Source organism: Petromyzon marinus, chromosome 50, assembly GCF_048934315.1.
Source record: "Petromyzon marinus isolate PM22_M1 ecotype Great Lakes invasive population chromosome 50, UKy_Petmar_22M1.pri1.0, whole genome shotgun sequence".
In the NCBI taxonomy this organism is placed as follows: Eukaryota; Metazoa; Chordata; class Hyperoartia; order Petromyzontiformes; family Petromyzontidae; genus Petromyzon; species Petromyzon marinus.
Genome location: NC_133716.1, coordinates 4420791 through 4442148, shown reverse-complemented (window position 1 = coordinate 4442148; position 21358 = coordinate 4420791). Strand labels below are relative to the sequence as shown.

At 54.7% G+C, this 21358-nt stretch overlaps 1 protein-coding gene across 4 annotated transcripts in view; it reads right to left on the bottom strand.

The window, feature by feature from the left end:
- LOC116953196 (DENN domain-containing protein 1B-like) overlaps positions 1-21358 on the bottom strand; it is a 113579-nt gene that overhangs the window by 11845 nt on the left and 80376 nt on the right. For all 4 annotated transcript variants that reach the window (XM_076074797.1, XM_076074796.1, XM_032973152.2 and 1 more), the window contains 10 exons: positions 21226-21326; positions 20637-20682; positions 19811-19912; positions 16837-16962; positions 16309-16410; positions 11864-11954; positions 11179-11219; positions 10710-10778; positions 6056-6109; positions 3760-3867 (listed from right to left, as the gene is read on the bottom strand). In XM_076074797.1, the coding sequence (XP_075930912.1) occupies positions 3760-3867; positions 6056-6109; positions 10710-10778; positions 11179-11219; positions 11864-11954; positions 16309-16410; positions 16837-16962; positions 19811-19912; positions 20637-20682; positions 21226-21326 (840 nt within the window). The remainder of the gene's footprint in view (positions 1-3759; positions 3868-6055; positions 6110-10709; positions 10779-11178; positions 11220-11863; positions 11955-16308; positions 16411-16836; positions 16963-19810; positions 19913-20636; positions 20683-21225; positions 21327-21358) is intronic.

The window sequence follows — 21358 nt, the reverse complement described above, 5'->3', positions numbered from 1 at the left end:
GTGTGTGTCACGGTGGTGATGGTTGGTGGTGTGTGTCTGTGTATATCAGTGTGGTGGTAGTGTGTGTCTGTGTGTATCAGTGTGGTGGTGGTGTGCGTCAGTGTATATCAGTGTGGTGGTGGTGTATATCAGTGTACTGGTGGTAGTGTGTGTCTGTGTGTATCAATGTGGTGGCGGTGATGTGTGTCTGGGTGCTGATGGTGGTGTGTGTCTGGGTGTATCAGTGTGGTGGTGGTGTGTCAGGGTGCTGGTGGTAGTGTGTGTGTCTGTGTGTATCAGTGCGGTAGTGGGGTGTGTCAGGGTGACGGTGGTAGTGTGTGTATGTGTGTATCAGTGTGGTAGTGGTGTGTCAGGGTGATGGTGGTAGTGTGTGTTTCAATGTGGTGGCGGTGATGTGTGTCTGGGTGCTGATGGTAGTGTGTGTCTGTGTGTATCAGTGTGGTGGTGGTGTGTGTCAGGGTGCTGGTGGTACTGTGTCTGTGTGTATCAGTGTGGTGGTAGTGTGTGTCTGTGTGCTGGTGGTAGTGTGTGTCTGTGTGTATCAGTGTGGTAGTGGTGTGTCAGGGTGATGGTGGTAGTGTGTGTCTGTGTGTATCAGTGTGGTGGTGGTGTGTGTCAGTGTGCTGGTGGTAGTGTGTGTCTGTGTGTATCAGTGTGGTGGTGGTGTGTGTCAGGGTGCTGGTGGTACTGTGTCTGTGTGTATCAGTGTGGTGGTAGTGTGTGTCTGTGTGCTGGTGGTAGTGTGTGTCTGTGTGCTGGTGGTAGTGTGTGTCTGTGTGTATCAGTGTGGTAGTGGTGTGTCAGGGTGATGGTGGTAGTGTGTGTCTGTGTGTATCAGTGTGGTGGTGGGGTGTGTCAGTGTGCTGGTGGTAGTGTGTGTCTGTGTGTATCAGTGTGGTAGTGGTGTGTCAGGGTGATGGTGGTAGTGTGTGTCTGTGTGTATCAGTGTGGTGGTGGTGTGTGTCAGTGTGCTGGTGGTAGTGTGTGTCTGTGTGTATCAGTGTGGTGGTGGTGTGTCAAGGTGCTGGTGGTATTGTATGTCTGTGTGTATCAGTGTGGTGGTGGTGTGTCAGGGTGCTGGTGGTAGTGTGTGTCTGTGTGTATCAGTGTGGTGGTGGTGTGTCAGGGTGCTGGTGGTAGTGTGTGTCTGTGTGTATCAGTGCGGTGGTGGTGTATATCAGTGTGCTGGTAATAGTGTGTGTCTGTGTGTATCAGTGTGGTGGTGGTGGTGTGTGTCAGTGTGCTGGTGGTAGTGTGTGTCTGTGTGTATCAGTGTGCTAGTGGTGTGTCAGGGTGATGGTGGTAGTGTGTGTATCAATGTGGTGGCGGTGATGTGTGTCTGGGTGCTGATGGTAGTGTGTGTCTGTGTGTATCAGTGCGGTGGTGGTGTGTGTCAGGGTGCTAGTGGTAGTGTGTGTCTGTGTGTATCAGTGCGGTGGTGGTGTGTCAGTGTGCTGGTGGTAGTGTGTGTCTGTGTGTATCAGTGGGGAGCGGTAGTGTAGCGGTTAGCGCGCTGCGCTATGAACCTGGCGAACCGGGTTCGATTCCCGCTCACGGCCAACACCAGTGACGATTATCTGAACCTGTCCTGGGCCTCCCCTAGGTCGACTCAGCCTCAAATGAGTACCTGGTGCGGTGGATAAAAACATTGCCACTGGGGAGACTAAGGCGGTCGGGCGTGGTGCTGGCCACCCACCCCCTCGTGTACCGTTCCGGCCTTCATAGGTGCTCGCTAACAGAACTTGCCCCTACAGTCTGTTAAGGCTATACGGGGGATCTTTGTCTTTATCAGTGCGGTGGTGGTGTGTGTCAGGGTGCTGGTGGTAGTTTGTGTCTGTGTGTATCAGTGCGGTGGTGGTGTGTCAGGGTGCTGGTGGTAGTGTGTGTCTGTGTGTATCAGTGCGGCGGTGGTGGTGTGTGTCAGGGTGCTGGTGGTAGTGTGCATCTGTGTGTGTCAGTGTGCTGGTGGTAGTGTGTGTCTGTGTGTATCAGTGCGGTGGTGGTGTGTGTCAGGGTGCTCGTGGTAGTGTGTGTCTGTGTGTATCAGTGCGGTGGTGGTGTGTCAGGGTGCTGGTGGTAGTGTGTGTCTGTGTGTATCAGTGCGGTGGTGGTGTGTGTCAGTGTGCTGGTGGTAGTGTGTGTCTGTGTGTATCAGTGCGGTGGTGGTGTGTGTTAGGGTGCTGGTGGTGGTGTGCGTCTGTGTGTATCAGTGCGGTGGTGGTGTGTGTCTGGGTGCTGGTGGTAGTGTGTGTCTGTGTGTATCAGTGCGGCGGTGGTGGTGTGTGTCAGTGTGCTGGTGGTAGTGTGTGTCTGAGTGTATCAGTGCGGTGGTGGTGTGTGTCAGTGTGCTGGTGTTAGTGTGTGTCTGTGTGTATCAGTGCGGTGGTGGTGTGTGTCAGGGTGCTGGTAGTAGTGTGTGTCTGTGTGTATCAGTGCGGTGGTGGTGTGTGTCAGTGTGCTGGTGTTAGTGTGTGTCTGTGTGTATCAGTGCGGTGGTGGTGTGTGTCAGGGTGCTGGTAGTAGTGTGTGTCTGTGTGTATCAGTGCGGTGGTGGTGTGTCAGTGTGCTGGTGGTAGTGTGTGTCTATGTGTATCAGTGCGGTGGTGGTGTGTGTCAGGGTGCTGGTGGTAGTGTGTGTCTGTGTGTATCAGTGCGGTGGTGGTGTGTGTCAGTGTGCTGGTGTTAGTGTGTGTCTGTGTGTATCAGTGCAGTGGTGGTGTGTGTCTGGGTGCTGGTGGTAGTGTGTGTCTATGTGTATCAGTGCAGTGGTGGTGTGTCAGTGTGCTGGTGGTAGTGTGTGTCTATGTGTATCAGTGCGGTGGTGGTGTGTGTCAGGGTGCCGGTGGTAGTGTGCGTCTGTGTGGCAGTGGTGGTTGAGGGAGCTTCCCCGCAGGTCTCTGAGGGCCTTCATTAGTGAGCTCCAGGAACGGGCTCCAGATGAATGGCTGTAGTAGGTGAGACGGAAGGGCAGGGAGGAGGGATTCCAGATTTGTCTCACACCTCCACCCCCCCTCCCACCACCGCCTGCCCCCACCTCGTTAGCTCGCAGAAAGATGGAACAAAAAAATTGTCCCATTTTATTCTCTGCCGCTGCCGTGGTGACGACGAGAGAGAGAGAGAGCGCCGCCGCCGCCGCCGCCGGCGCCGTGCGGGCTGTGGCTAATAGGAAAAACAAGCGCACGCCCCGTGGTGACCCCTGGTTGCCCTGCTGAGGTCAGAGCGATGTGCAGTTCGGCGGGCCGGAGATGTTTGCGAGCGTGTTGTGTGTGTGCGCGTGGAAGCGGGAGTGTAGTGGATAGCGCTACGCTGCGCTACGAACCCGGCGACCCGAGTTCGATTCCCGCTCACGGTCAACACCGGTGGCGATTATTTGAGCAGGTCCTGGGCCTCCCCTAGGTCGACTCGGCCTCAAATGAGTACCTGGCACGGTGTGTAGTAAACATCGCCACTGGGGAGACAAAGGCGGCTGTGCGTGGTGTTGTCCTCCCACCCCCTTCGTGTGCCGTGCCCGCCTTCCTAGGTGCTGCTACTCGCTAACAGCACTGGCCCCGACAGTCTGTTACAGGCGTCAGCGTGCATGTCTCTGTGTTACTCTCTGCTCTAGTCTCCCCCCCCATCCCTCCCACCGAGGATGATGGCAATGTCTCATCACGACTCGGACGCGTCACACGCTGACCCGCTCGCCCTCTCGCCCGCTCGCCCTCTCGCCCGCTCGCCCTCTCGCCCGCTCGCCCACGCCGTCTCCCCGTGTCTCCTCACCGCGTGAGCCGTGTCCGTGTCGTCTCTGCGGGCGTCCACGTCGGACACGTGTCTCCTCACCCGGTGAGCCGACTCCACATCGTCGCCCTCGTCATCGCTCACCACGTCCTACGGCGGAGGAGGTGGTGGAGGAGGTGGTGGAGGAGGAAGTGGAGAAGGAGGTGGAGGAGGAAGTGGAGGAGGAGATGGAGGAGGTGGTGGTGGTGGTGAAGCAGGTGGTGGAGGAGATGATGGAGGAGGTGGTGGAGGAGGTGGTGAAGTAGGAGATGGAGGAGGACATGGAGGAGGAGGTGGTGAAGAAGGAGGTGAAATAGGAGATGGAGGAGGAGATGGAGGAGGAATAGGATTTTACAAACAGTGCAGGACGCAGACACGAGGACACGTGAGATACGAGGCAGGGACTTGGAGGCACATGAGACAGGGACACGGGCACACACCGACAGACACAAAGACGCAGACAACACAAAGATCCCCCCCAATACAGCCTTCACAGACTGTTGGGGCAAGTGCTGTTAGCAAGCGGCACCTATGAAAGCCGGCATGGCACACGAGGCGGTGGGTGGCCAGCACCACACCTCCGATTAGCACGGTTGGCTACGTACAGTGAGGGAAAAAAGTATTTGATCCCCTGCTGATTTTGTACGTTGGCCCACTGACAAAGAAATGATCAGTCTATAATTTTAATGGTAGGTTCATTTGAACAGTCAGAGACATAATAACAAGAAAAAAATCCAGAAAAACGCATGTCAAAAATGTTATGAATTGATTTGCATTTAAATGAAGGAAATAAGTATTTGACCCCTCTGCAAAACATGACTTAGTACTTGGTGGCAAAACCCTTGTTGGCAATCACAGAGGTCAGACGTTTCTTGTAGTTGGCCACCAGGTTTGCACACATCTCAGGAGGGATTTTGTCCCACTCCTCTTTGCAGATCTTCTCCAAGTCATTAAGGTTTCGAGGCTGACGTTTGGCAACTCGAACCTTCAGCTCCCTCCACAGATTTTCTATGGGATTAAGGTCTGGAGACTGGCTAGGCCACTCCAGGACCTTAATGTGCTTCTTCTTGAGCCACTCCTTTGTTGCCTTGGCTGTGTGTTTTGGGTCATTGTCATGCTGGAATACCCATCCAAGACCCATTTTCAATGCCCTGGCTGAGGGAAGGAGGTTCTCACCCAAGATTTGACGGTACATGGCCCCGTCCATCGTCCCTTTGATGCGGTGAAGTTGTCCTGTCCCCTTAGCAAAAAAACACCCCCAAAGCATAATGTTTCCACCTCCATGTTTGACGGTGGGGATGGTGTTCTTGGGGTCATCGGCAGCATTCCTCCTCCTCCAAACACGGCGAGTTGAGTTTATGCCAAAGAGCTCCATTTTGGTCTCATCTGACCACAACACTTTCACCCAGTTGTCCTCTGAATCATTCAGATGTTCATTGGCAAACTTCAAACGGGCATGTATATGTGCTTTCTTGAGCAGGGGGACCTTGCGGGCGCTGCAGGATTTCAGTCCTTCACGGCGTAGTGTGTTACCAATTGTTTTCTTGGTGACTATGGTCCCAGCTGCCTTGAGATCATTGACAAGATCCTCCTGTGTAGTTCTGGGCTGATTCCTCACCGTTCTCATGATCATTGCAACTCCACGAGGTGAGATCTTGCATGGAGCCCCAGGCCGAGGGAGAGTGACAGTTCTTTTGTGTTTCTTCCATTTGCGAATAATCACACCAACTGTTGTCACCTTCTCACCAAGCTGCTTGGCAATGGTCTTGTAGCCCATTCCAGCCTTGTGTAGGTCTACAATCTTGTCCCTGACATCCTTGGAGAGCTCTTTGGTCTTGGCCATGGTGGAGAGTTTGGAATCTGATTGATTGATTGCTTCTGTGGACAGGTGTCTTTTATACGGGTAACAAGCTGAGATTAGGAGCACTCCCTTCAAGACTGTGCTCCTAATCTCAGCTCGTTACCCGTATAAAAGACACCTGGGAGCCCGAAATCTTTTTGATTGAGTGGGGGTCAAATACTTATTTCCCTCATTAAAATGCAGATCAATTTATAACATTTTACACATGCGTTTTTCTGGATTTTTTTGTTGTTTTTCTGTCTCTCACTGTTCCAATAAACCTACCATTAAAATTATAGACTGATCATTTCTTTGTCAGTGGGCAAACGTACAAAATCAGCAGGGGCTCAAATACTTTTTTCCCTCACTGTGCGGTGCCAAATAAGTTCAACATACATATATACCACGCCCGGCCGCCTTTGTCTCCCTGGACACGTACAAAGACGCACACACACTCACCTTGTGCTTGTGTGCTGACTTGACCTCTTTGAACCCAAAGCGTCCCTTTGCCATCTTTGCGGGTGACACACGCAGACACACACACAGACGTACAAACAGAGGTAAAGGTCCCCCGGATAGCCCATGGAGGCTGTTGGGCCCAAGGGCTGTTAAGCGAGTAGGACTGCCTCTGACCATCACTCGCCACTGACGTTATCGCCGGGGCCAGGAATCGAACTTGTGTCACCAGGTCCGTGGAGCGCAGTGGAGCGCGCGTGCTATGCATTGTGGGGCAAGTGCTGTCAGCGAGCACCTTGGCAGGCCGGAACGGTACACGAGGGCGTGGGTGGCCAGCACCACGCCCGACAGCCTTTGTCTTCCCAGTGGCGATGTTTACTACACACCGCACCAGGTACTGATTTGAGGCCGAGTCGACCTAGGGGAGGCCCAGGACCGGTTCAGATAATTATCGCCACTGGTGTTGGCCGTCAGCGGGAATTGAAGCTGCCGGGTTGCTAGTGTAGAGGCGCTAACCGCTATGCTGCCGCTCCTCACACACAGAGAAACACACACACACACTCACACACAGAGAAACACACACACACACTCTCACATACATAGACACACACACACTCTCACACACAGAGAAACACACACACTCTCACACACAGAGAAACACACACACACAGAGAAACACACACACACTCTCACACAGAGAAACACACACACACACACTCTCACACACAGAGAAACACACACACACTCTCACACACACAGAAACACACACACACTCTCACACACAGAGAAACACACACACACACACACTCTCACATACATAGACACACACACACACTCTCACACACACAGACACACACACACACTCTCACACACAGAGAAACACACACACACTCTCACACACAGAGAAACACACACACACTCTCACACAGAGAAACACACACACTCTCACACACACAGACACACACACACACTCTCACACACAGAGAAACACACACACACTCTCACACACAGAGAAACACATACACTCTCACACACAGAGAAACACATACACACTCTCACACACAGAAACACACACTCTCACACACAGAGAAACACACACACTCTCACACACAGAGAAACACACACACACACTCTCACATACATAGACACACACACACTCTCACACACACAGACACACACACACACACACACACTCTCACATACATAGACACACACACACTCTCACACACACAGACACACACACACACTCTCACACACAGAGAAACACACACACACTCTCACACACAGAGAAACACACACACACTCTCACACACAGAGAAACACACACACACTCTCACACACACAGACACACACACACACACTCTCACACACAGAGAAACACACACACACTCTCACACAGAGAAACAGACACACACACTCTCACATACATAGACACACACACACACTCTCACACACACAGACACACACACACACTCTCACACACAGAGAAACACGCACACACTCTCACACAGAGAAACAGACACACACACTCTCACACACAGAGAAACACACACACACAGAGAAACACACACACACTCTCACACAGAGAAACAGACACACACACTCTCACACACAGAGAAACACACACACACTCTCACACAGAGAAACACGCACACACTCTCGCACACAGAGAAACACACACATACATACTCTCACACACAGAGAAACACACACACACTCTCACACACAGAGAAACACATACACTCTCACACACAGAGAAACACATACACACTCTCACACACAGAAACACACACTCTCACACACACAGAAACACACACACACTCTCACACAGAGAAACAGACACACACACTCTCACACACAGAGAAACACACACACACAGAGAAACACACACACACTCTCACACAGAGAAACAGACACACACACTCTCACACACAGAGAAACACACACACACACTCTCACACAGAGAAACACGCACACACTCTCGCACACAGAGAAACACACACATACATACTCTCACACACAGAGAAACACACACACACTCTCACACACAGAGAAACACATACACTCTCACACACAGAGAAACACATACACAATCTCACACACAGAAACACACACTCTCACACACAGAGAAACACACACACTCTCACACACAGAGAAACACACACACTCTCACACACAGAGAAACACACACACACTCTCACACACAGAGAAACACACACACTCTCACACACAGAGAAACACACACACACTCACACAGAGAAACAGACACACACACTCTCACACACAGAGAAACACACACACTCACACACAGAGAAACACACACACACACACTCTCTCACACACAGATAAACACACACACACACTCACACACAGAGAAACACACACACTCTCACACACAGAGAAACACACACACTCACACACAGAGAAACAGACACACACACTCTCACACACAGAGAAACACACACGGACACCGTAGCAACGATGTCAACTTGTAACGCTGAGCCACCACCGCCGCACTGCATCCGCTCATCGCTCTCGTAGAGAGAGGGAACGAGTCGGAGACAGGGGACCACTCAGGGAGAGAGGACGACTCAGAGAGAGAGAGGACGACTCAGAGAGAGAAGGGACGACTCAGAGAGAGAGGACGACTCAGAGAGAGAGGACGACTCAGAGAGAGAGAGGACGACTCAGAGAGAGAGGACGACTCAGAGAAAAGGGACGACTCAGAGAGAGAGGACGACTCAGAGAGAGAGAGGACGACTCAGAGAGAGAGGACGACTCAGAGAGAGAGAGGACGACTCAGAGAGAGAGGACGACTCAGAGAGAGAGAGGACGACTCAGAGAGAGAGGACGACTCAGAGAAAAGGGACGACTCAGAGAGAGAGGACGACTCAGAGAGAGAGAGGACGACTCAGAGAGAGAGGACGACTCAGAGAGAGAGAGGACGACTCAGAGAGAGAGGACGACTCAGAGAGAGAGAGGACGACTCAGAGAGAGAGGACGACTCAGAGAGAGAGGACGACTCAGAGAGAGAGAGAGGACGACTCAGAGAGTAGAGAGAGAAACACTCAGAGAGAGAGGACGACTTAGAGAGAGAGGACGACTCAGAGAGAGAGGACGACTCAGGGAGAGAGGGGACGACTCAGAGAGAGAGGACGACTCAGGGAGAGAGGGGACGACTCAGAGAGAGGACGACTCAGAGAGAGAGAGAGGACGACTCAGAGAGAGAGGACGACTCAGAGAGAAAGGATGACTCAGAGAGAGAGAGGACGACTCAGAGAGAGAGAGAGAGAGGACGACTCAGAGAGAGAGAGAGGACGACTCAGAGAGAGAGAGAGGACGACTCAGAGAGAGAGAGAGGACGACTAGGAGGCGCCAGGAGGAAGAACCACAGACGAGGAGCGGGAAGGCAGCAGCAGCAGCAGCAGCCACACGATGGCTGCTCGACCGTCCTCGATATATTTGAATGCATTCATCGGCCAAATGAACGCGCGGGAGGAAACCGGAGCGCCACGAAGAACACCCACGCGTGGGTGCGTGGGTGCGTGGGTGTGTACGTGCGTGGGTGCGTGCGTGGGTGCGTAGGTGCGTGGGTGCGTGCGTGGGTCCGTGCGTGCGTGCGTGGGTGCGTGCGAGGGGGCAACGTCGCACAGACGGAGCAAACTAGGTTGGGGGCGGCGGTGGGGGACCCTCGTGTCGTGACGCGCGAGGCGGAACCGCTTCCACGCTCGGCCACCAGGCGGCAGCCGCGCCGCGCGACGGCGCTCAAAGGGTGGCCGCGTGCCCTTGCGCAGCCGCACATTAGGAGGAGAGCGGCCCGGGGGGGGGCGGGGGGGCTGTCGGCTCGTCCCGTTGCGCGGAGCAACGACGGCGAGTGAAGTTCACGCGGGGGAAATTAATCCGGCGACGCGGTGACAAGCGTGAGATGGCCGCGAGGAATGAGCGGGCGGGCGGGCGCGCGTGCTAAGGGGTTAACGAGTGGGTGAATGAGAGAGTGAATGAATGAAAGAACGAGCGAGCGAGGTAATTGATGAGCGAATGAGTTGATGGCAACGAGTGAATGAAGGACGAGTGAATGTGTGAATAACACACGTTCACTCGTGCGTGAATGACTGAATGGGTTTATTAATAAATGAGTCAATACATTAATGATTGAATATGTGAATGAGATAACGAATGATAGAAAGTCTGAAAGAATAAATTACAAGAATCAATGAAAAAGTCAATGCTGAAATCGTGAATCCATGAGTGAATGCATGAATACATGAATGCACAGGTGAATGAGTTTGTGAGTGAATGAGCGAGCAGGCGTGTGTGCGAATACATGGGTTCACGAATGGGTGAATGAGAGAGTAAATTAATGAAATAATGGGTGACCGAGGTGATTAATATTCGAATTAGTTGATGACAATGAGTGAATGAATGACAATGAGTGAATGTGTGAATACACGTTCATGAGTTAAATGATAAATTCGTCAACACAATCGTGCATGAATTAATACTTTAATGAGATAATAAATTATAAAATGTCTGAAAGAATGAGGGCGCCAATGCTGAAATAGTGAATCCATAAGTGAATGCACGAATGCATTAATGCACGGGTGAATGAGTTTGGTGAATGAATGAGTGAGTGAATGAGTGCTGGTGACAGGCTCACAAATCGGTACATGGACTTCATGGCTGGGTTGGCCTTGGTCATCAAGGAGATGAAAGCGCCCCCACCTTTCTATAGGGGACATGGTGAGACATGGGGGGACACGGGGAGAGACGGTGAAACGCGAGGACATGGGGAGACGGTGAGACGCGGGGTGATGGTGAGACACGGGGAGACGGGGAGACACGCGGAGACGGTGAGACAAGGGGACACGGTGAGACACGGGGACATGGTGAGACACGGGGGGGCGGTGAGACACGGGGAGACACGGTGAGACACGGGGAGACACGGAAAGACACGGGAAGACGGTGAGACAAGGGGAGACGGTGAGACACGGGGAGACGGTGAGACACGGGGAGACGGTGAGACACGGGGAGACGGTGAGACACGGAGAGACGGTGTTGATCCCTGTGGGGGTCAAAGGGGGTGATGGTGGTGATTGACACAGAATGTCACCACGAGTGTCACTCACCTTGACAGTGAGGAGCCACTGCTGGTACGACTTGGCACTCCCTGTGACACAAAGACAAATATCCCCCGTATAGCCTTCAACAGAATGTTGGGGCAAGTGCTGTTAGCAAGCACCTATGAAGGCCGGCACGGCACACGAGGGGGTGGGTGGCCAGAACCACGCCCGGCCGCTTTTGTCTCCCCAGTGGCGATGTTTACACACCGCACCAGGTACTCACTTGATGCTGAGTCGACCTAGGGGAGGCCCACGACCGATTCAGATAATCACCACTGGTGTTGGGCGTGAGTGGGAATCGAACCCGGGTTACCGGGTTCGTAGCGCAGCGCACTAACCGCGAACACCGCCGCTCCCCACACGCACACGCACACAAAGACAAAAACACACACGCACCACTGTCTCCCCTCTGCACGCATGGCACGTGGGTGGACTGCTAGGCTTGAGCACAATCATGGGGGAGGTGGGGGGAGATGGGGGTGGGCCTCAGGCCCTGGAGGGTCGTTGGGCCCCGGAGTGAAGGGAGAGCTCATGGAGGGGGGGTCGGTGGGCACTGCAGGGATCAGTGGGCCCTGGGAGGACAGTGGGGCCTGGGGGTGGGGGGGTGGGGGCAGTAGGCCCTGGAGAGTCAGCGGGGGGCCCAAAGGGCTGGGGGGGGGGGGGCGGTGGGCCCTGGAACGGAAGTCGTCACCCTTGGAGTATCCGTCCAGGTTGATCTCTTCCTCAAAGAGGTCGGTGAAGCCCACTCCGGCGTTGAGCAGCTCCAGCCTCCCGTCGATGAACTGGGGACGACACAGGCAAAGATCCCCCATGTAGCCCGCACGTGCACACCGCTCGGGGGCAAGTGCGGGCAGGGAGCTGGCGCCTATGAAGGCCGGCGGGGGGGCAGACGCACGCACGATACACTTCATCCAGCAGTGGATCGACCACGGCTGTTGGTGATACGTAAGATACATACAAAGATAAAAGATCCACCTCCCCCCCCCCCATATAGCTCACACTGACTGTTGGGACAAGTTGTGTAAAAGCAAAACAACGATTATGTGCGGCACTATGGAACCTCCACTATGGGCCGCCTGAGACTGACTCTGCACTGTGGGCCCTCCACGATAGGCCCTCCGTCATGGGCCCTCCGCCGTGGGCCCTCCACACTGCGTTGGGAGATGCCTGGGAACTCCAAGACCCTCGTCTCCCCCCCCCCCTCCTCGGCTCCCCCCTCCTGTGTCCCTCGCAGCCTCCGGCCCAACCCCTGTCAACACCTCGTGAGACCCCCTAGAGACCCACCCCCAGCTAGGGGGTCCCACATGGAATGTACCATGGAGTTCCAAGGTTGAGGGCGGGGTGTGGTAGGAGAGTGTGAGGCTGTGTTTCCATAGTGTGCAGACGCTCACGATTAAGATGGCGATGCACGTGTGTGTGTGTAGAACTTCTTTCGCACCGTGCGTAGCCGACCGTGCTAATTGGGAGGCGAAGGATAACTGCCGATATTCATGATGATCATGCTGATGAATACGACGTTGATGACGATGGTGAGCAGCTTGCTGATGATCACGTTGATGACGATTTTGATGATGATCAAAACGATTATCACGTTGATGATGGCAATGACGATGATCACGGTGATGCTGACAAGTGCTGAACATAATGCTGATGACGATGATCATCATGATGATATTTGGACTTAATCCCCTTCCCCCCGGTATACGATGGTAGAGTCCACGGGTGACCAGTCGGTCCGTGTCTCTCATCACCCCCTCGGAACACCCCACTCAGGGAGGGGGGGGGCAGAGGGGGGTGGGGGGGACATGACACCTGCTGGGTGGGAGTCTGGCGGTGTCTTCAGGGGCCTGTATTGTCTGTCTCGCTTGCATTGTGCGTGGGTGAGTGTGCGTGGGTGAGTCTGCCTGGGTGAGTGTGCATGGTTGAGTGTGCATGGGTGAGTGTGCATGGGTGAGTGTGCGTGGGTGAGTGCATGGGTAAGAGAGTGGTTGGCTGGTTGGGTGAGTAGTTTGCTGGTTGGGTGAGTGAGTGGTTGGCTGGGTGAGTGGTTGGCTGGGTGATTGATTGGCTGGGTGAGTTGTTGGCTGGGTGAGTGGTTGGCTGGGTGATTGATTGGCTGGGTGAGTTGTTGGCTGGGTGAGTGGCTGGCTGGGTGAGTGGTTGGCTGGGTGAGTGGTTGGCTGGGTGACTGGTTGGCTGGGTGAGTGGCTGGGTGAGTGGTTGGCTGGGTGAGTGGCTGGGTGATTGATTGGCTGGGTGAGTGGTTGGCTGGGTGAGTGGTTGGCTGGGTGAGTGGCTGGGTGAGTGGTTGGCTGGGTGAGTGGTTGGCTGGGTGCATGGTTGGCTGGATGAGTGGTTGGCTGGGTGATTGATTGGCTGGGTGAGTGGTTGGCTGGGTAAGTGGTTGGCTGGGTGAGTGGTTGGCTGGGTGAGTGGTTGGCTGGGTGAGTGGCTGGGTGAGTGGTTGGCTGGGTGATTGATTGGCTGGGTGAGTGGTTGGCTGGGTGAGTGGCTGGGTGAGTAGTTGGCTGGGTGAGTGGCTGGGCGAGTGGTTGGCTGAGCGAGTGGTTGGCTGGGTGAGTGGTTGGCTGGGTGAGTGGCTGGGTGAGTGGTTGGCTGGGTGATTGATTGGCTGGGTGAGTGGTTGGCTGGGTGAGTGGTTGGCTGGGTGAGTTGCTGGCTGGGTGAGTTGCTGGGCGAGTGGTTGGCTGGGTGAGTGGCTGGGCGAGTGACTAGCCGAGCGAGCGGCTTGGAGGGCGACTAGCTTGGTAGGCTGACGACACTCCTCACCGTGTCTCCCCTCCCGCCTCTCGTGCGTTTGTCGCAAGGAAGCCAGCAGCGATGACATTCTCTCTCTCTCTCTCCGTCCCTCGCTTTCTCAATCCCTCTCTCTCTCTCCGTCTCTCTCGCTAGCTCTGTCCCCCTCTCTCTCTCAAATCCCTTTCTCTCTCTATGTATATCTCTCTCTCCGTCACCGCAGCTTCTCGCCCTGACTCATCCTCCGCGCAATTTCTACCGAAGAGAAAAAAAACACACGGCAGAATGTCTCACACATTCAGTCATCGGCGTTATCTGCCAACGGGCAACCAACTCCGCACTTTCATCGCGCGAGAATGATAAACAAAATAGGCATCGGTCTTCTCGCTCGCTCTCTGTCCCGCACCCTCCCACCATCTCTCTCACCCACTCTCACCGCTCACTCTATCGCTCCCCTGCCCTCTCTTTCTCCCTCTCTCTCACACTCACCCTCTCTCTCTCTCTCTGTGTGTGCCTCTCTTCCCCCTGTCCCTCTCACTCTTGCCCTCTCTTTCTCTCGACAAAATTAAATTAAACAAGGTGACGTAACCGTTGGCCAGCCTTCAGAGATCACACGCGTACATAAATAATTATATACATGCAAATATACACACGTATTACAAAGCCAAAGATCCCATATATGACCTTAACAGACTACTGGGGCAAGTGCTATTAGCGAGTAGCAGCTATGAAGGCCGGAACGGCGCACGAGAGGGTGGGTGGCCAGCACCACGCGAGTTGGCTGTGTTTACACACCGCACCAGGTACTCATTTGAGGCTGAGTCTACCTAGGGGGAGGCCCATGACCAGTTCAGATAATCATGACCGGTGTTGGTGGCCATGAGTGGGAATTGACCTCGGGTCTCTGCCGGGTTCGTAGAGCAGCATAGCGCTAACTGCTACTACACTACCGCTCCCCACATGCACAGACAAAGATTTCCCGTGTAGCCTTTAACAGACTGTTGGGGCAAGTGCTGTTAGCGAGCACCTATAAAGGCCGGTACGGCACACGAGGGGGTGGGTGGCCAGCACCACGCCCGGCCGCCTTTGTCTCCCCAGTGGTGATGTTTAAACATCGCACCAGGTACTCAATTGAGGCTGAGTCGACCTAGCACCGGTTCAGATAAATATCGTCACTGGGTGTTGACCGTGAGCAGGAATCGAACTCGGGTCGCCGGGCTCCCCAGCACAGATACATACACACGCACGCACACAAGCAGCTGTGCAGAGAGGAACGGGGAAGAGCGAGGGAGGGGTGGGAGAGTCTGGGATGAGTGGAGAGAGGGGAAGATGATCAGGGAAAGATGGGGAAGCAAGTGGGCAGAGTTGGGGAGCAGTTGTGAGAGTTTGGGAGAAGTTGGGAGAGTTGGGGAGCAGTTGGGAGAGTTGGGGAGCAGTTGGGAGAGTTGGGGAGCAGTTGGGAGAGTTGGGGAGCAGTTGTGAGAGTTGGGGAGGAGTTGGGAGAGTTGGGGAGCAGTTGGGAGAGTTGGGGAGCAGTTGGGAGAGTTAGGGAGCAGTTGGGAGGGTTAGGGAGCAGTTGGGAGAGTTGGCGAGGAGTTGGGAGAGTTGGGGAGGAGTCGGGAGAGTTGGGGAGGAATTGGGAGAGTTGGGGAGCAGTTGGGAGAGTTGGGGAGCAGTTGGGAGAGTTGGCGAGGAGTTGGGAGAGTTGGGGAGGAGTCGGGAGAGTTGGGGAGGAGTTGGGAGAGTTGGGGAGGAGTTGGGGAGGAGTTGGGAGAGTTGGGGAGCAGTTGGGAGAGTTGGGGAGCAGTTGGGAGAGTCAGGGAGGAGTAGCAACATTCTGGGAGAGTGAGGGAGCAGCTGGATGAGTCGGGGAGCAGTTGAGAGAGTGAGGAATGAGTGTGAGAGTGAGGGAGGAGTGAATGGGAGGGGAGTGGGGAGAGTCGGGGAGAAGCCACCTGCGCTCCCCGGGATCCGCGCTGGGGAATGCGCGACTCCGCGGCGACTCAGCGACGACTCCGCGAGGCCGCGCGGAGTTTGTTGTGAAACCGGAGACTCCGCCGCATCTGGCGGAGTCTCCGCTCCCACGCAGAGCGAGCAACTCTCACGGGGACAGACGAGCAGAGAGACGCGGGCGGGTGGGGGGGGGGGGGGGATACAAGCGAGGACACGCGGAGTGAGACACGCAGAGAGTCGCGGGGGGGGGGGGGCGGAGACACGCAAGGACACGCGTGGAGACCCACGGCGAGAGACGTGCGGGGAGAGACACACGGCAAGTCGCGGAGACACGCGGGGGAGGCGTTTGTGGAAACGCGGGGAGACTCAAACCGGAGACCCACAGACTCGCACAGAGACATACAGGCTGGTGTTCACGCGTGTTACCTGCTTGAAGAGCTGCAGCTGCGTGGCGTGCTTGAGGAAGGAGCGCACCGAGCTGGACTTGCTCTCCACAAACGCCTCCTCGCTGAACGTGATCGCCTCTCCCTGCAGTGGCACGGCGCGCCGGCACGTCAGTAACCGGGAAAGCACGGCGTGTCAGTGCCGTGGTGGCACGGCGTTGTCAGTAACCGGGGTGGCACGGTCCATCATCGTGTGACAAGAGCGTCGCCGGTGACACGCGTGTCAGTGTTGTGTGAGTGGCACACCCTGTCGGTGATTTAGTGTCAGCGAGTTCCACACTGCGTCGGCGATGCGCTGTCTCAACATATGAGATGTCCTCAGGGGACGCCCAGGACCAGTTCAAATATTTGCCACTGATGTTGCACCAAAGACAAAGACCCCCCCCCCCCCCCCATACAGCCTTAACACACTGTTGGGGCAAGTGCTGTTAGCGAGCACGTGGTGGTTGCGTGGTGTTACGTCGCATGACATCACGTGACGTCGTGTGATGCCGCGTCACGTGCCACTCACCGGCCGGAATCTCAGGGCCTCTCTGTAGGTCCCGAACAGCTGGACTTGGGCCCTCAGGAACGCATGCGCCAGCCCCGTACCCGTTACGGCCGACTGTTTCTTGATGCGCGACTTCAGAGTGGACGCCTGGGACACGGGGGACACGGAGACACGGAGACACGGAGACATGGGGACAGGGGTACACAGGGTCACGGGAAGACGGAGACATGGATACAGGGGGACACGGGGAGACGGAGACACGGAGACACGGAGACATGGGGACAGGGGTACACAGGGTCACGGGAAGACGGAGACATGGATACAGGGGGACACGGGGAGACGGAGACACTGATACACAGAGACATGGGGACAGGGGTACACAGGGTCACGGGAAGACGGAGACATGGATACAGGGGGGCACGGGGAGACGGAGACACTGATACACAGAGACATGGGGACAGGGGTTCACAGGGTCACGGGAAGACGGAGACATGGATACAGGGGGACACGGGGAGACGGAGACATGGATACAGGGGGACACGGGGAGACGGAGACACTGATACACAGAGACATGGGGACAGGGGTACACAGGGTCACGGGAAGACGGAGACATGGATACAGGGGGACACGGGGAGACGGAGACACTGATACACAGAGACATGGGGACAGGGGTTCACAGGGTCACGGGAAGACGGAGACATGGATACAGGGGGACACGGGGAGACGGAGATAAGGAGACACGGGGGCACGGGAACATGGAGGGGCAGGGGGACACGGGGACACGGAGAGAGAGATGCAACGCTGTTCTCTGTACGAGGAACGCGTTGGGCAGTACAGCAAGCAGGCTCGTCTTTTAAAAGCCATCCATGTGGAGCTTTGCGTCCCTCCCGTCCCCACTCTCACCCCCCCAACCCCCCAACCCCCCCCCCCCGGGTTTTCTCTGGGGTTCTCCAGTTTCCTCCCAAACCCCGCTTATTTATTTTTGCTCACAAGGAGTCGGCCAAACATCCCAATGTAGCGGGACCCCTCCTGAAAACAAGCCCTGAGACTCTCCGTCGAGGCTTTCCCGGCTAAATAAATATAATTGCTCTTGTTATTATTATTCTTAGGGCTCTACGGTGGCTTGGAGATGTTAACTACCTCGCCCGGTATGCAGGAGGTCGCCGTGGGTTCGATCCCGACCCTGATGCCTGCTGCATATTTGGAGTTTGCGTGCGAGTGAACGAAAAGAGAGTGAATGAGTGGGTGAGTGAATGAATAAGTGGAGTGAATGAATGAGTGCATTTGTGTGGAGGTGAGCGAATTAAAAGTGCGAGCGAAATATTGAGTGAGTGAATGAAAAAAGTACGAGTGAATCATTCAGTGAGTGAATGTAATGAGCGAGTGAATTGGTGTGGGATTTAGCGGATGAAAATCGTGAGTGGAAAAAATGAGCGAGTGAACGAAAAAAAGAATGAGTGAATGAGCGAGCGCGTGAATGAGCGAGCGAGTGAATGAGCGAGCGATGCTGCTGCGCACGGTGAGTTGAGTTGATTCCGAGTGACTCGGCGAGAACTCAAGTGACCAGGACGAGTCCTCGCTTTGCGAGTACGAGTGACCACCAGGAAGTTCATACCTCGGTGCGATTCACCTGGTAAGTTTTATAAAGTTGTAATTTAGTTTATTTTGTGTATGCGTTTAAAGTGATTTGTTTACCTTTCTTAATGCTTTGCACTCCTCTCGTGTTTTTTGTACTGTGTTTGTTGTTGTTGTTGTTGGAGCGTTCTGACCCCGTGCCCCCCTAACTGGACGTGTGTGACAAAAAAGAGCTTAAAAACTCATCGGATTACTAAACTATAAATAAATACATATTATCATTCTGGCTGCTGCTGATGGTGCTCCTGCTGTACAGCGCCAAGTGAGTAATGCACACATGCTGATGCTGATGATGCTGATGATGCTGATGACGCTATTGTTGTTTTTGTACGAATCCCGAGGGAAATCTCTCACATCCCTCCCCCACTCCCTCCCTTCCACCCCCCTAGTAAACTGAACCCCTTCAGGAATGGGGAATCAAATCACAACAACAACAACATTGTGAGCATCAGCAACAGCATCAGCAGCAGCATCAGCAGCAACATCAACGACAACAGTAGTATCAGTAACAGTAGCATCAGCACTAGCAGCTACAGCAGTAGCATCAGCAGCAGCAACAGCAGTAGTATCAGCAGCATCAGGAGCAGCAACAGCGGTAGCACCAGCAACAGCAGTAGCATCCACAACAGCATCAGCAGCAGCATCAGCAGCAGTATCAGCATCAGCAGCAACATCAGCGACAACAGCAGTATCAGTAACAGTAGCATCAGCAGCATCAGCAGTAGCATCAGTAGCAGCAACAGAAGTAGCATCAGCAACAGAAATAGCATCCGCAACAGCAGTAGTATCAGTAACAGTAGCAGCAGCAGTAGCATCAGCACCGCACTCAAAGCAGTGGGTGCAGTAAGTACAAACTCTCATGGTGAGGGGTCAGGTCAGGGGTCAAGTGAGTGTGGTGAGCGTGCTGAGTCTGTAACGCTGTGAGTGTGGAGAGTGGTGCTGAGTGTAGAGGTGAGTGTGGTGCTGAGTGTAGAGGTGAGTGTGGTGGTGAGTGTGGCAGTGAGTCTGGTGAGTGTGGTGGTGAGTGTTGTAGTGAGTGTGGCGTTGAGTGTGGTGGTGAGTGGTGGTAGTGAGTGTGATGGTGAGTGCGGTGGTGAATGTGAAGGTGAGTGATGGTGGTGAGTGTGGCGGTTTGTGTGGAGGTGAGTGGTGGTAGGTATTGTGGTGAGTGTGGAGGTGAGTGTGGTGGTGAGTATGGTAGTGTGTGTGGCGGTGAGTGTGATGGTGAGTGCGGTGGTGAATGTGAAGGTGAGTGATGGTGGTGAGTGTGGCGGTTTGTGTGGAGGTGAGTGGTGGTAAGTATTGTGGTGAGTGGTGGTAAGTATTGTGGTGAGTGTGGCGGTGAGTGGTGGTGAGGTACCAGGTCGTTGGGGAGAGACAGGAGGTCATTGAACGGAGTCTCCAACTGATTTGCATCGACGTTCAACACCACGGCCTCTTCCAGGCCGAGCGCACGCACACTCTGCACACAGAAAGACAAAGGTCCCCCGTGTAGTCCACACAGACTGTTGGGGCAAGTGCTGTTAGCGAGCTACACCTATGAAGGTTGGCACGGCACACGAGGGGGTGGGTGGCCAGCACAACGCCCGGCCGCCTTTGTCTCCCTTGTGGTGATGTTTAAACACCGCACCAGGTACTCACTTGAGGCTAAGTCGACCAAGGGGAGGCTCAGGACCGATTCAGATAATCGTCACTGGCGTTAGCCGTGTGCAGGAATCGAACTCAGATTGCCGAGTTCGTAGCGCGGCACGCTAACCACACCGCTGCCGCTCCCCACACGTCTAGAGATACACACACAGGTAGACACACACTCACAGGTAGACACACACACACAGGTAGACACACACTCACAGGTAGACACACACACACAGGTAGACACACACACACAGGTAGACACACACACACACACATGTAGACACACACACACACTCATGTAGACCCACACACACACTCATGTAGACCCACACACACACTCATGTAGACACACACACAGGTAGACACACACACAGGTAGACACACACACACAGGTAGACACACACACACACACACAGGTAGATACACACACACACACTCATGTAGACACACACACACTCATGTAGACACACACACAGGCAGACACACACACACACACATGTAGACACACACAGGTAGACGCACACAGGTACACGCGTACATGAACAATGTACCTCCATCAGTGTGGAATGAACACCTATGAGGTACGGCATGGGAGCCCTGCACACACACACACACACAGGTGATTGAGTGTGTGTGTACTCACAGGTGAGTGCGTGTACTCAAGATGAGTGAGCAAGTGTGTGAGTGAATGTATACGTAGGTGAGTAAGTGGATGAGTGAGTGAGTGAGTGGATGAATGAGTGGGTTAGTGAGTGAGTGGGTGAGGGAGTGAGTGGGTGAGGGAGTGAGTGGGTGGGTGAGTGAGAGAGTGCGTGAGCGAGTGAGCGGATGAGTGGATGAGTGAGCGAGTGAGTGGGTGAGTGAGTGAGTGAGCGACTGGGTGAGCGAGTGAGTGGGTGAGCGAGCAAGCGAGCGACTGGGTGAGCGAGTGAGTGGGTGAGGGAGTGAGTGGGTGGGTGAGTGAGAGGGTGCGTGAGCGAGTGAGCGGATGAGTGGATGAGTGAGCGAGTGAGTGGGTGAGTAAGTGAGCGACTGGGTGAGCGAGTGAGTGGGTGAGCGAGCAAGCGAGCGACTGGGTGAGCGAGCGACTGGGTGAGCGAGTGAGCGGGTGAGCGAGCGAGTGGGTGAGCGTGGACTCACCCGCAGTAGTCCAGTAGGTGTGGAGGCAGCACGGGGATGAACACATGCTGCCAGTAGGTGGGGTAGAGCAGCGCGGCAGCCCCGTGCACGCACGCCGTGAGCTGTAGGTCGCCGCCATCGCCACCGCCATCAT